This window comes from Furipterus horrens, unplaced genomic scaffold (assembly GCF_987537825.1).
Source record: "Furipterus horrens unplaced genomic scaffold, mFurHor1.1.pri manual_scaffold_1, whole genome shotgun sequence".
In the NCBI taxonomy this organism is placed as follows: domain Eukaryota; kingdom Metazoa; phylum Chordata; class Mammalia; order Chiroptera; family Furipteridae; genus Furipterus; species Furipterus horrens.
This window is the reverse complement of record NW_028327171.1, coordinates 175,102,204-175,117,766: the sequence shown is the minus strand read 5'-3', so window position 1 is coordinate 175,117,766 and position 15,563 is coordinate 175,102,204. Positions and strand designations below refer to the sequence as shown.

The 15,563-nt window shown below is 36.9% G+C and overlaps 1 protein-coding gene across 1 annotated transcript in view; it reads right to left on the bottom strand.

Annotated features, from left to right (window-relative positions):
- Positions 1–15,563, bottom strand: part of ITGA4 (integrin subunit alpha 4) — an 86,113-nt gene that overhangs the window by 5,066 nt on the left and 65,484 nt on the right. The window contains exons 18-25 of the mRNA XM_090281305.1: positions 9,631–9,781; positions 8,325–8,420; positions 7,594–7,673; positions 7,130–7,219; positions 5,166–5,256; positions 2,920–3,027; positions 1,964–2,089; positions 1,142–1,261 (exon numbers count right to left, since the gene is read on the bottom strand). Of these exons, the coding sequence (XP_090137431.1) occupies positions 1,142–1,261; positions 1,964–2,089; positions 2,920–3,027; positions 5,166–5,256; positions 7,130–7,219; positions 7,594–7,673; positions 8,325–8,420; positions 9,631–9,781 (862 nt within the window). The remainder of the gene's footprint in view (positions 1–1,141; positions 1,262–1,963; positions 2,090–2,919; positions 3,028–5,165; positions 5,257–7,129; positions 7,220–7,593; positions 7,674–8,324; positions 8,421–9,630; positions 9,782–15,563) is intronic.

Sequence of the window (15,563 nt, the reverse complement as noted above, 5' to 3'; positions counted from 1 at the left end):
TTCTTATTTCACTATCTGGTGCATCTTCTTGACCACCATGTGGTAGTTTCAAATATTTCTCTTACAAAACATAATAGCTGCCCTCTTCTGTGGCTCACTGTGTGCCATACACTAGTACAGGCAGGCCTTCTACAGGAGATATTGTGGGTTTGACTCCAGACCAATGCAATAAAGCGAATATTGCGATAAAATTAATCACATGACTTTTTGGTTTCCCACCCAGTGTATATAAAAATTACATTTACACTACACTTTAGTCTATTAAGTGTACAATAGCATTATGACTAAAAACAATGTATAGACCTTAATTAAAACATACTTTATTGCTAAAAAATGCTAAACATCACCTGCACCTATTATTGGAAAAATGGTGCCGCTAGACTTGGCAATGTTGCCACAAACTCTCAATCTCTAAAAAAAGGAGTATCTGCAAAGCACAATAAAGCAAGGTATGCCTGTACTAAGTGCCTTATTAAAAAATCATCTCATTTAATCTGCAACAGTCCTATAAAAGAGATATTACCCATATTAATCACATAAGGAAACTGAAGAACAGAACTCCAAATAAAACCATTTTTATCTCAAAGTACTTTTCATAAATATGTATAATATATTCCTTTGTAGGAAGAAGTCCAAGGTGTATTTAATTATTTCTTAATTCAGTCTTTCAAAGTTCATTTCCTTAACAGTGTTTTGTTATTGTGTATTGTGTATTTGTGTTTTATTATTGATGCATTTGCTGTTTTAATTTGATTTTATGAAATACTTAATTTTACTTCTTAGCTTTATTAATATTAGATTTTAAGTAGAATTTTAAATAGTTAAATGTTTAGGTAGCCAATTTCTTTGATTCAATCAAGATCCATGAGCAGTTGAACATACTTTTCAAAATAAAACTCTTTATTATTCTGTAGTCTATTTTACAATCAGGATTATCCATTTAATTACTAAAACCATGCCATTTAGACAATGTATTCAGCTAAAGTAATAAATTAAAACAGCTTTAAAGTTTCACTCTAAATTTTAGTTTTATTAATATCTTTTTAATTTGTTGAAGGCCTCCTTACATGCCATCCTATTTATATAGTTTGCAGTGTTTGTATGAATTTATTCACAAAGTTGTCACTTATATGACACTTACCATTTCTAAGACAGATGGCCGGCCTTCCAACTGAATGTGAACACTGGCTTCTTTTTTACTTTCCATTTTCCCAAAATTGCATAAAAAATTTAAACAATGTGGATCAGCTTTCATGCAGTACTTAAAAAGAATATAAAAAAGCTACATTAAAATTTCAACATTTTAAAAAATGATGGCTAAAGTATTTTACATGGAAATAAAAGTCTGCTCTTCTTAATGGCATTTATAAAGCGTATCTTGCTATAAACATGGAATTAAAGATCTTCTTTTGTTAGTGGCATTTAAAATTTTTTAAACAAAACAGAAATGTTTGTTTTATAAATTACAACAAAAACAAAGTATTTGAACTAGAGCACGTGTTTTCATTATTTTAATGAACTGAACCTTCTACGACAGACTTAAAAGAAAGACTCCTAATCAGAATCTTGCTAAGATATATGTTCTATGTTCATTATAAAACTTGGATAGACTGAAGGGTAAGATTGCTTCCTCAGTTATTTTTTTCCTCATAAATTCACTAAAATAAAGAGTCAAAATTAATCTCATTTCATAAAGCCTGCTCAGCTGAAGAGGGTCTGGAAGACTGGCTGACTGGCAAAAAATGGGCATTTGTTAGCTAAATAATGAAAACATATAGTATATATTCAACCCTGGGTCTGTATCAAATTTCCAATTATGTCTCTTCCTCGTGTGCAAGAATATGACCTGAACTTGTTTCTCTCCTAAACTCAACTGACATTTCAAACCCCCTGACGCTTGGTTTTAAGTATTTCAGTTCCGTACATTGAAAAGCAAAAACTACCAGGAAAAACTGAAACTTACCAGTAGCCTCTTATCCGTCTTTGACAAGAATTTAAACATATCTGTTATGGTCTTCATTGCACCGTTTTCCTGCTCTGATGTACACTTTCTTTGATAATTTTCAAAATGGCATTTTCCTATAGTTGTCTATAAAAGATAGAAAGCAAGAAACATATTGTAATCAATATTGGAAAGAACAGCAAAAGCTACGTGGTTCTGAAAGTTCCAGTTGCTTGCTTATCTTTTCTAAAATATATTAAGTACTTCTGAAAGTGCAAAAATATTTTTGACAGATTTATTTGGGACTGATTAAATCTCTGCAGCAAAAACACAAACAAAAACCCAGCAAAATTTTAGAGGGCTGGCTATAGATCCTAAGTTGATATAATGACCTTAACTTTACAGAAATTGGGGCAATGTGAAAAATGGACATTTGAACATTAGCATGGCATTCAACATTTCTTGGGCTTTAGACACAAAACAAAACAGTAATGTGTTATAACATCATGTCCTATGACCTAATTTGGAATTCAAGTAAGATTTCTAAAAATTAGATCTCAAACCTACTTAGTAAGTTTATTTATTGATTGCTTGTCTTGAAACTGGGAGAGTAAAAGTAATATTTATTCGTAAGTAGTGATTTGAATATTCTTTCTTTAAAAAAAGCTGAAATACTGTTTTTTTCCCCAATAGTGATCTCAGGTTTTATGGAGATTTCTACCAATGAAATCACTTCTAGAGGTCCATATCACAAAGAAAATGTACTTAAGATAGTAGGGCTTAATTCTGTTACTGTGTATGTCAAATGCAGAGGCTCCACTGTTATCCTACAGTTCTAAAGCAATGTATAATATTAAAGTGTACCCAATGCATGCAGAGGGAATTCTTAGCTTAGAGTAAGTGTGACTGAAATAAGTTAACAGAAATCTCCATTTTATCAGTATTACTTACAATAAAGGAAGGAACACATTTTTTACCTGGACATCCAAAATGTTGAACAACTTATCAGTTTGTGGGATAAAAGAATTTGGTACCATTATTTCCACACTAACATTTGGAGCCACGCTATGGCCAGTGTTGATAACCTGATAAGAAGGAGAAAAAAACAACTTTTAAATGTTTTTATAAATGTGAGTACAGACACAAATGAGCTTTTAGGTGAATCTATATGTTTCATGCCACATGCATAGTGCTGGAGGTTTTTAGTAGGCAGCTACATAGCAAAGGAATATGGAATATTTACAGTGCGAAGTTAAAAGGTTTGTTAATAATTACAAACTTATTCCTCTCTCCTTTTTATATTAATTAGGCCAAAATGTCCAGGCAGATGTTTTATTATAGAAATAGTCTAAAGAAAGAAACAGAAACAATGCATATTTGTATGGTACATTATGTATCTAAAAAGCCATGATCGATTGGTCCTTATAACTATCCTATGAGGTGAGGTGGTTTTTAATTACTTGCCAGCTCAAGAAAATGCTAAGAGGTGTTAGTCAATGATGTGCCCCAGATGAACATGGAAAATGACTAGAATTAGGGCCAACGCCCCCATATTCTAATTCTAAATCTGATGATATTTTCACAAAATCACTCTGTGGGGATATCTCAGCAGTGAGTGAATAAAAGGTATTTTAACTCAGGGTAATTAGAATGTTGATGCACACAGAAAATCAGAAAGGGGTAGGTTATTGGGTTTTAGAAAAAAAATACAATAGGTTTTTAAAAAATAATGCAAAAGGGAATGATATGTCATTGTTGCTGATAAATTTGGAGATTGTAAAAGGAAATTGGGCCAAAATATTGCCTCCTGAGAGCTTAACTATAAAGCCAATACAATAAATCAAAAAAGAGATGTGCCACAATACCTGAATGAAATAGCATGACTCACAGACTTGGCAATAATCATTTGAAAGATAAGAGATAGATGAAGAGAGTGTCCTTGACTTTTGGGACAGGAGGCAGTTGCTAGGCCGTGAAAGCACAGCGCATTTCCAAGGCAGTGGCAGCCATGTGTAAGCAGCAGTGCCCAGATCTTTAGACAAGGTCTTTCTGAAGCCTGCAAACAACCCTTCTAACCTACAATATTTTCCATGCTTGTTTGCCTTGTAACATTTAGGCCTCCAAGAGCACATTCCTACTAGAACAGACTCACCACACCCACAGACTGAAAGTATATCCAGTCCCAATCACATCACTGTCATTTAGAAAATACTTAACTATTAATTATAAGTGAATAAATAAGCCTTCCAGAGTCTAGCTGGGTTCTGACAGGACCATTTCTTGGGACTTCAAAGCAGAGAGCTACCTTTTTCAATACTGCTGTGTACTAGTGTAACAAAAACTTGAATGTACAGCTGCCGTAGGATCTTAGGGTCATTCTTCTCTGAAGATCTGCTGCAGGGCCCAGGAATTTGTATTTTGGACCCCAAGTGATTCTGACACAGATTTTGAAAAGCATCGCCCTGCAAAATATCATAATGCACCTAAATTCTGACTGATGTTCCAAAGACTGTTATATAGCTCTAAGAATATTTGGGCACTGCTTTTGGTTCAAAAAATATTTTTGTGGACACCATCTCCAATTATTTATCAATCATCAGTAGTCATGGTGCACCAAAAATCTCAGTGGATAGTAAAATTTTTTAAATTTGCTTATATTAGTATATTAATATTTCTAGATAATGACACTACTCTTTACTTTTAAAAAAGATTCTTGAAAAAATGATTCATCACTTACCACAGGTCATATATCTATTGCCTGAAAGGCTGACCAAATAGACTTTCAAAATGGAGATAGGGGAGTAAGAGTTGACTTGACTTGGTAAATTTAGGGCTTTTATAAAGCTTCAGCCAAGAAGAGAGCTCACTGATTTGCACCTGAACATGCCTTCCCTTGACTTATCCTGTTTCTGTATGCATCGCTAGCAGAGTCACTTTCTCCCATAACTTTGCTAGTCTCAGGCGCTACCTCTGTTCCTATTTGCTCATTCCCACTTGTACTGTAAAGGGATGTGGGGTTGAGTAACAGGGACAAGAAAAATGGGAGAAAGGAGCAGCAGCCTGAGTGGAAAGGGCATGAGTGCCTGTGTGGCAGCTCCTTCCTTGCTCTAGCAGGCTGTGCTGGGCCAGGGGTGAAGGACGTCATGGGGGTATGATGTCCTCTCCAGCAATGCATCAGTAACATCCTTCTGTTACAAACACCAACACAATCAGCTTTTCTTACGTGGAAAGTGAAGTTCACTCTCTCCGCCATGCAGGTTTCAGGCTCAGAGTCTTCCCTTGATCCATATACAAATGAAGTTGGGTTTACAAACCTGAGAAAAACAAATTCAAATTTAACTTAAATGTCTTTTTTTTTTCTTTCAGTGTTACAATCTCATTAATTTATTTACTAAGTGCATAGGGGACATGTACCAGGTGCCAGGTTGTGCTAGGTGCAAGAATGTCAAAAGATATATCGCCCCCCTCGAGACTTGTGCAGCCTACCTGAACTTGGTTAACTGTCTTTTTTGATGAGGTGTTATAAACAGTCTGGGTTATAGCATATCTCTTACAAATGCTGTAATTCATACTATAGGTGCCCCCTTAGGCACAACTGAATACTTCTGATTTCTGGTAAGATAATTTTAGTAAAAATGTAATGAAATTAGAAAGCCATGTACTCTGACTTGGGTGACAATATCTCTTCCCACCAATATCCTTTGTTTGGCTTCCCAACACTGCCTGGTTCATTCTACTGATTTATGTACATCTGGCAAATATGAGATAAATGCTTAGCTTTTCCTAGGACTCCAATATCTGCCTATACATTTCAATCTTTTTACCTATTTTTGAGTTATTTCTTCCCATCCCCCAATTTCTGCTGGCTATTTGTAATGACCCCCAGACCTGGGGAACAAGTCAAACATCAAAAAGCGTGGCAAAATTTTTGTTAGAGTACAAAGTTGTTACTCTTTTACCTGTGATCATACATATGTAGCATCAGTAGTGAGCCTTAAGAAATACTTTTCTGGGGAAATCCTGGTTCCACAAGTTGCTCATTTTTGGCAGCTGACATGAGGTAATTGAATTAGGTACCCATTACGCAGAAAAGAAATTAGAAATATTCAAATGTAGATTAGGTAGCTTAATAGTTGCAGACCAATCCTTGCTCAAAATAATAAGATGTAGATAATGAAAAAAAAAGGAGGATACTCATTATAGGAAAATCAAGGAGGGCAGGCAAGACAACATTCAAAACCAGAAAACATGCAATTGCTTTCCTTTGCTTCCCACTGGCTTTCTATTAGGTTCTCATTGCCCTTGAATGGCTGCCTTTGTCCCCTGCTTGTTGTATCTCATAAACTGGACACTCAATGCCACTAGTTTCAGACACTGACATTTTATTTTTATATAATTATATGCCATCTTTATGAGTGGTTAAATATGACTGGTAATGATTTATACTTAGAGCTACAAGGAAAGCTCATTTGTCTATTCTGTATTAATCTTCAATTGCTTTAAAGATGTGTTTTTCAACAAAGATTAATAGCCTAAATAATTTCCAATAAAATCACTAAAGGTTTTCTTAATACTCCTTTCATTCTTTCTCCATACATGCCCTCCTTGAATCAGAGTCAGAACCACATAAACAATTACTAAAATTACGAGGAACCCGTGAAGACCGGCTCTGCGGCTGCGGGTGAGAAACGGTAATTCACAGGTATAAAGAACGGACGAGGGACACCTGCAGCCAGCTCTTGCATATCTCAGTCCATGTGCCATGAAGGTAGACACAGGTTGTAGAGTGCAGTGATTTGGTCGAGCTTGTAATTCTTTAAACCTCACGCTTGCCACGGGCAATGGGTATGATCAAGCAACTTGTGCGCTGCCCAACTCCTGGGGTCCTGGCCTGCGCTGCGTGCAGCGGGAAGGCTAGGCATGGCACCTGGAGGCTCATCAGGCTCTTCCGGTAAGACAGCCCCTCCAGCTGGGCACCAGTTTGATGTGGTCTCAGTGACAGTTATAGAATGAATTCAAATAATGAACAGCTGGGCAAGGGACAACAATGCTGAGGTGATTGTTAAGAGAGAAACAGCATGAAATCTTTAAAAAAATTTTTTTAAATATGGTTTTGACTAACAATGTATGCAGCAATGGATTTAATATCAGCTCTCAACTTTAGAGGAGGCCTCAATATCTACTTACCCGTGAGCAGTTAGCATGACTTCATACTTCAGAGGTATTGCTAAAGTCACTTTGTTACGCTTCAGATGGTCCATTTCCCCTTCATTTTCACTACAGGGGCAAACAGAAAACACCCTGTTAGAATCCATCAGGCACAAAATTCATCTTCAGAGAGAAGTAATGATATACCATGTATACCTAATAAACTTAGAGGTTGGTTCTCAAATAATGCTTTTCAGGGAGTGGGGATAAAAGTGGATGTGATAGTAAGACATTTTCATGACAGGGTTGGCATAAATTTACTCTCATTGTGCACACTGTTATTTTCTTCTATGCTGGTTAAAGGTTTGTTTGTTACATCATGTAAGAGAAGTTTTCTCCTGAAGACAATGGAACACAACTCCATGGCTCCCCTAAGGTCCCCTCCAAAAACAGGCAGGGGTCTATTTCCTTCAGTGCATTGTTTTTTCCACAATTAAACATACCAGGCGGCATGCACTGTGATGTTGAGATCCTCATCTGCTCTGCTGAGTGAGCTCGCATCCAGGAGAAAGCTAACATCTACCTGTAAAACACGGAGAACAAAAGCTCATGTTAAAAAAATAAAATGCATTTTTTATCATCTGAATTTTAATTTTTTCACTAGTTTGTACCCTGTGGAACGCAGATTTGAAACTATGTTCTGGAAACATAAGCTACTCCTCACTCGGGCAGTGAGCTACAGGGAAGCTGTTGGATTTGTGGCAATTCTAAAGCAGCAGCAGCAGCATTTTCACACGTGACGTTCAGAGACAAAGCCACCTCCGAATGTAGGCAGGCAGGTCCAGACTGACAAAATTAGAGCTGCTTTAACAACTTGAGTGGGGACTCTTGCCAGAAACACCTTTTTGTATAGGAGAGGTAACATGCCTGGCAAATAGGACCGCCTGGGGTGGGTGCGGGGGTGAGTGTTGGAGAAGGGGGAGACAGGAGAGTGGAATTCTGATTGACACATTCACCTGCCCATCTTGACATAAATATGTGGCCCCCTTTGCATAGTGAACATTGCCAAGAATAGAAACACAATCTCAAAGATCTCAAGCCCAGTTGGTTTTGGCTTATCATTTAGTATTTACCCTAAGCAAAAAATTATAGTTATGTATTTGTATGCAGAATAAACAAAGAAAAATTTTATATTCATGCTAGTAAACAGAGATTATAAGTGCTAAATGCTTACCCTTGAGAGATGATCTACATATATATAACCAACACTGCAGTCCAGTTTTACTATGCCAGAGCTGTCTGTTACTTCACAGTTTATTTGCTTTTCTTCCTACAAAAATTTTAAAAATAAGCAAAAAACAATTGGTTTAGGTAGAAAAGGGAACAAGAAGTTTGTAAGCCATATTTAAGGATGATTTTTTGAAAAAAATTTACTTTCATAGACAACTATTTTTGGAGTAAATAGAAATATAAATGATCTAAATATGCATATAGGTATATTCTAATTTCATCTAAACTCTCTACAGAATAATTTCTGGGTTTGTGGCTTTCATCCATGTCTGTGTATCACCCATAATTCAAGGTCCAGTTCCTTGCAAAATTATGAATTCATAAGGTCAATGTTTCATATCCCTCTTCTGTGTGGGATGTGAGGATGTTTTTAATATATATAATTGCAATAACTGGCATTACTATACACATACACTCACACACATATTCAAATAATTCAGGGAAATAGCTTTGTGTGCATTTGTATAGATATATATTTCCTTGAATATTTTTTCCATATTACTATTTCAAATTGGCTTTAATAGTCTACAGAAAGGTGGTAATAGGTATTTGTGAGACATCAAAGGCTCTCTACTAAATGTCCTTAATGTGAGGAAATGTTCTCTGGATGAGATCTGGGTAAATTTTCTAAGGAACAGTGAAGCATCAAAGGAGAAAGCAATTGAGGCTTTTGTCTTTGAAATTCAACCTTATTACTACCTCACTGGTGGATTTAAGTGCTCAAGACTGAAGCATGGTGATAAGAAAAGGTCTCCAGGCGCCTCAAACCCTTCCAGGGAAGGAGAAACTTGCCTACAGCCTGGTTGGCACGGGATTTTGGATTTGTGGATTGCTGGTTCTAGCATGTTGCAGGTCCTTTGGGAACAAGACTGGGTGTATGAACTTCCGGTGCAGAGCGGTCACTCTGGGAGCCCAGCAGGGACCCAACCAAAAGGAGCAGCACTGAGCACCAGAAAGATCTACTAGTGAGAAAAGCAATGACACCCAAGCAGCTTGCTTGGACAACTGGACTATTGTTTCTTGTAAGTAAGAAGTTGACTCTTTTGATCTCAGTCAGATCCCAAGGAACTTGTCATTTTGATCAGGAACATGGAAGAAGTCTCAAAATCACTGGAAACCCAAGAGATAAGTCTAAAGAAACCTTAGATATTTAGATCTCAAATTGATTAAGTGAATTCTACCATTTACATTTTTAAAAAATTAAGTAAAATATTACACAGTATCATGTTACTGTGGTTTCCAATACTTACCAGATCTAAAATCTTAATGAAGTAAAGACCAGTGGGCAGTGTGATATGCAGGGTTGTTTCATATGCATCATCTCCAGCATTATACAAGGACACGTTCAACATTAATGTTTTCATACTTCCAACAGCGAGGTAGGTTTTATTTTCGTGTGGCCTAAAAATTTAGTGATATTACTTAGTTCTTATGTGGGAAATAAAAATCCCATCCCTTCATTTATTTGTCCTAAACATAAAAATACTAACTTGAAAAACAACCCAGAGAGAAATGACCACATGAAAGTAGATGCAAATCTATTTTTAAAACACTCAATTTCCCTTATTTCAGATAAATTTGGTCAGCTATAAACCTGAGAAAAGATTTTTATTAGCTATAACTAGTCCGCTTTCTGTGATACTTCTTTGCTTCTGTAATTTTAACATTTTCCTCATTATTTTGCAATATTTTTCTAAAAGAAAAGTGTTTTTTTCTTTATTTTTTAAATAGACATGAACTAGCTGCTGCCCAAACCAAAGGGGGGAAATGAGGGGGGCTAGAAGAAAAGGAGGAGAGTATTTCCAACAAAATAGATGTTTTGGTGGAAGTGAGCATGGCTATTCCCAGCAAGTCAATCCAACTAAACTCTGTTAGCGCAGAATTCATTTCCTAAGACAGTCTGGTCACCTCTATCAATCATGAGACTGAATTAACAGAATTGAAGAAATGCTTCACCATGCTGTGAACTGGAAAGAGAAGATTGCTGCAAATGTAGACACACACGTGATAACAATTCTGGTTCTGGCCCCAGTTCTCCTGGAGGGTTCTAATTTAACTTTTTTAATCCCCAGTCACCTCATCTATAACAGTAACTGCCATTCAGGGAAGATTTGGGTCATACCATTCCATGGACCCCTCAGAACAACACATTTATATAGGAGGAATCTGACACGTAAAAAACTTATCCAAGGTCTCTCACAACTAGAATGTTCTAAAGTCTCAAAGCAAAGGCAAATCTGTTCGCCTACACAGTCCGTTTTCTTTACATAGAGTTACAAGAGCTGAAAGCTAAAGAAAACCTTTGTTACAGTATGATTCCACAAGCATTCCTCAAAGACACGTGTTCAGAGATATCTAAGAATTTACAGAAAGTAGGTCAACCAGCAAAGGACATGATCCAAAGCTAAACAAAACATTCAGCTAGCACTTTAGAGTTTAGGAAGTTTCTTTATTGTTTACATTGTACCATTCTAATCAACATCCATATATAAGATCAGCGTTTGAATAAACTGTTTCTGGAAATGCTAAATGCATAGTAAGCATTTAATACTTAATTGTGAAATAAGACAAAGGGTATTTAAGGACAGAATTTAAGAGCAAGTTTCAAGGTTTGTTTTTTAGCATTACTTGAAGATTCATGACTTACAAATTGAGTATAATTGACAGATCCTGTATAGTAAGTAACATCAGGTGCTATGATCATGACTCCCTGACACAAAAAGGATTCTTTTCCTAAACCCCACCTTTGTAGAGCTTACATAGTAAAGCTTTTAAACAAATGCAAACAAATATTATAAACACATGGGAAAGAGTTATGAATGAAGGGCTCTGGGAATCCAGGGCAGTGAATCAGTTTTGCCTGGAAGTAGCAAAGGCATGTTGCTTTTCGCCATTCTACTATTCTGCTGATTTATGTTGAACTGAAGGTTAAAAAAATATTTTATATGAAAAAGTCTTATTTCATTGTTTTTTAAAAATGAAATATCAGGGGGAATCACTTTATAAATTATGATTGTATAATCACTATGCTGTACACCTGAAATGGATATAAATATTGATGTCAACTGTAATTGAAAAATAAAATTTAAAAGACTGAAAATTTCAGAATTGAACCTTAGTTCATTTGAATTACACCCTTAATTGATTTCTCAAGTCCTGCTTCTCCAGTCCAGTTTCATACAACAAGAGGGTAACTTTTCAGATAGCAAGCTTGATGATATCACACGGCTGCATAACATCCTTCTGCACATTCACAACAGACTCCCAGTTCATGAGCATCTCACGTGAGGCCCTCAAGGGCTGGCCCCTGCCTTGCTTTGCATTTCACAGCTCCTTTCTTTGTTTTAGCCATACTCAGCTGCAAGTTAAGATACCATGGTGTCTTGTATCTTACTTCAAGTTCTCCCTCTACTTTCACATCTTCCCTCTTCATGCACCTGGCCAACTTTAACTTCTTTAAGTCTCTGGACTTCTCCTATCTATTACTCATTGCTAACCCCCTTCACCTAGCAGCCCCCTGAACAGAAGTGAGGTGCAGCTTCTCTCTCACCCAAAGCACACTGCATGCCCCTATCGTGCAATGGTTTCACATTGCCTGGCTTTTCTTATCACTAACTTCTCCTGGAGAGAAGATGTTGGGCATGATTATCCTGTTTTCTCAAGCCCTGTCAACACAGTTAGTGTCCAAAAGGTATACGAGATCGGTCCAGAAAAAGTGCAGCCATTGTTAATATAAATGTATGTCATTCTGTTGGGACCGCATGAGGAGACCCTTATGGTTTCTTTAACCTAGGATTAATTCCTTAAAATCTCTAAATTTTTGGCTTATTTTAGCAACTAGCTTAAATTATACTAACAACCTGTATTTAACAGTATTGATATAAGGTACTATATTTAAATAACCAACAATAAAGAAGTACTACAGAATTGTCATATAAAAAGCAAGCATACCACAGAGTAGGGGTGCAAATACTGCTGCCTGAAGGCTCAGTTCGGACCTCTGCCAGGTTTTGTAAATAAAGGTTTAATGGAATGCAGCCATGCTCACTCATCTGTGGCTGCTTTTCCATGACAGACATATGACAGACACCAGCACAGCTGAGTAGTTGAGAGAGATATCTGCCCCTCAAAGCCTAAAATATTATTATCTGTCCCTTTATGGAAAAAGTTCACCAGCTTCTGCCACAGAGCAATTTGATGGATAAGTTTAATCAGTTTTAAAATAAGCATACAAAAGAATATCACTATATTTAAAATCTAGTCTGTATTATTCTGGCAATAGAGGCTCATTTCAAACAGCTTAGGATATAGCATTACAGAAAATGATTCTCCCGTCCTCATAGTTCCTTCCTTTGTGCCTGAGACATCAAGAGAAAGGAATGAAGAACATGTCAATATGTAGCCCCTCTAGCTTCTAATCCCTGGGTTTGAGAAGTTGGATGTTTCAGGAAGGATACGTAATAACTGACAAAGCATTCATTCAACCATGACTATCATTTCAGGGTGGAAAAATTTGACTCGGTTTTAGGGAACGGCTGGGATTTATTCATTCCTGTGTTGTAAACCTCTGGGTCACATAAATATGCACCTGCTTGGTGGCGTTGTATGAAACAGCAGAGAAAAATGTACAGGAACATAACTATCCTGTGTTCCCCCTACTGTTCCATAATCATGTTACAGTGAAAGGTGTCTAGGAGGTTCTAAAAGTAAACTTCAGCTTCACATTAAAGCTTAAGACTTGTGGAAGAACTGCCTAGAAATAGACATTTATAAAATATTCTGGCACGTAACCAAAGCATTAGTCACTGAACACCTTTGGGAAAGAAGTTGGCACTTAGACAAGCAACAGAAGGTGAAGGCATTGCATAAACAGCCAGGTTCCAAGACAACAGCAAATTAAAGGGAAACAAAATGTTCACGTTTTAGCAGCCAGCCTCCTGGTTTATTTTCCATTTTTAAGCTATTTTGCCACATCATAATAATTATGATTCTACTCTTTTAAAAAATATATACATCCTACTGGATCTTGATTCATTAACAGGGTGCCACCAGAAAGATACCCACCAGCTTGTTATGGAGACATAATAAAGGATCAGGTGCACATCTGGAAGTGCGACAAGGCTGAACCAGAGCTTTCCCCAGGAATCATAGTTCATTCGTCATTAAAGCATGCAAAATGCAGACTTGAAATTTACAAAGCAGCCTAGAATCCATGTAATTTAAACAAATCAAGGTACTGGGTACATACAGACTCATAACTTAATAAGTGAAAGAGGAAAAAACAGAAAAATGATGTATTTTTGCACCAAGGCTCTGTTTTTCTTGAATAATATTATTTTATTTTGCAAGAAATGCTCCCCAAGTCCCAGTATAATGAATGAACTTCACATTGATAACATGAATTAGTGCTTCAGAGCTAACTGTTTTAAAGATGCTAGAATATAATGCAAGCTGATACGTACCTGTGTCAAGTTACATGAGTCACTTATTTGACAAAAGGTAGCCTGCAGCCAGTGGCTTGCAAGCCAAAATAACTTATTTATTTATTTTATACTGACTTCAGGAAGAAAACTACTGGTAAATTCTTGTCTATTGGCATACGTCAGTTACCTGACACTTAAGAAGATTTGATTGAATCTCAAGGCAAACTCACTGAAATCTAGAGGAGTATAACGGAAGGACATGGATTGGGAGGTTGAACTAGGAAATGGCATGTTTTAGTGAACAAGGCCTATAATTCATCTTCCCTAACCTCTGCGACATCAGTGAGGTCCACAGGGGTGGGGCAAAAGTAAGTTTACAGTTGTGAGTATGCAAAACAGAGTTCATAAAGAAATTGTAATAATTATAACCTGAATGTCTTTTTCCACACGAACAACTGTAAACCTACTTTTGCCCACCCTGTATATTCCTACTATTTGCATTTTTTAAACGGATAATTTTGCCAGGTTAGCCCTTTTACAGGCTAATAGTATAGTGGCTGAGGTTAACAATTGCTTGCTGTCTACCCAACAGTGATTGCCCTTTTTAGCTGCTAACAGAACCATGGATTATTGAAGCAGTAGGCAGCATTCCCTTGAAACTGCAGAAAACAAGCCCCTAGTTCAGGAAATGAATTACGACTGATCTAATATGATCACCATGACTGTATTCATTCTTCTTCAGCCACGATGGGCTCAGGGGTGAGTATTTGATATGGGCCTGATTAATCAGCATAAGAAGTCTGCTAAGGCACTGCCTTCCTGGAAAAGCAGCCTCAAGAGGACACAGTTTTGCTCTTGCCCCTTTGTTCCTGCTGGTGAGCCTGGTGCTGCTGCAGCCATTTGGTGACTGTGAAGGAAAAGCCAGGAGAACTGGAAGGCTTTTGGTAGGTGCTCACTAAACCTGCTACTGCCTCCTACAGACTGCACTGTATGCTAAATAATTAAATTCCTTTACTGTTGAAGTTACTATTAGTCAGGTATTATTACTTGTAGTTAAAGGCATTCCTAACTGATGTGAAAGCAATTGTTTGGGAAAAGCCTGCATCTTCTACCCTGGAAGCATCACTGAAGAACTAGATTGCAAACTCCCTGTGTGATGACTAACACCTGCCACTATATTTGTACTCCTGATAAAGCCATATTTGTTCATTTTCACTTTGCAGTGTAGGTCCATTTGAATATGATTTATTCTCCTGAGAATTTAGACATTCAGGAGAAACCTCAACTTAATGAAAACATGAGACAGAGTGCATAAGCACTGTTTAGTTTGCTGTTGGCAGTCCATTATATTGCAGTCTTCAGAAATTCATGTTTTTTACTGAGTAAATGCATTTACCTAAAGCAGGTTTGTAGCTCTGGGCACATAAAAACCAGTGGAGTTATGGTTGAAGGAATACTAAAACATATGGTCACAATTTGCCTCTTATTACAGAGAAGAGAGAGGACGCCTATGTGAGACAGGCATATATTTGTCTGATAGAGTATAATTTACTAAATACGCAAAGCACTTTATCACAATCCTTCACTGTGGGCCTAAAAATTGATTAGAAGAATTTTCATTAAAGAATTCCTCAAATAAGTTATCATTTTCCAAGCAGAAATCACCTGTAACTTTCCAAACTGATGCAACAGATGTGGGGCTTATATTTTACACGGGCATTTATGCCACTTCAAATCTCATAAAACTGAGAACTACTGAC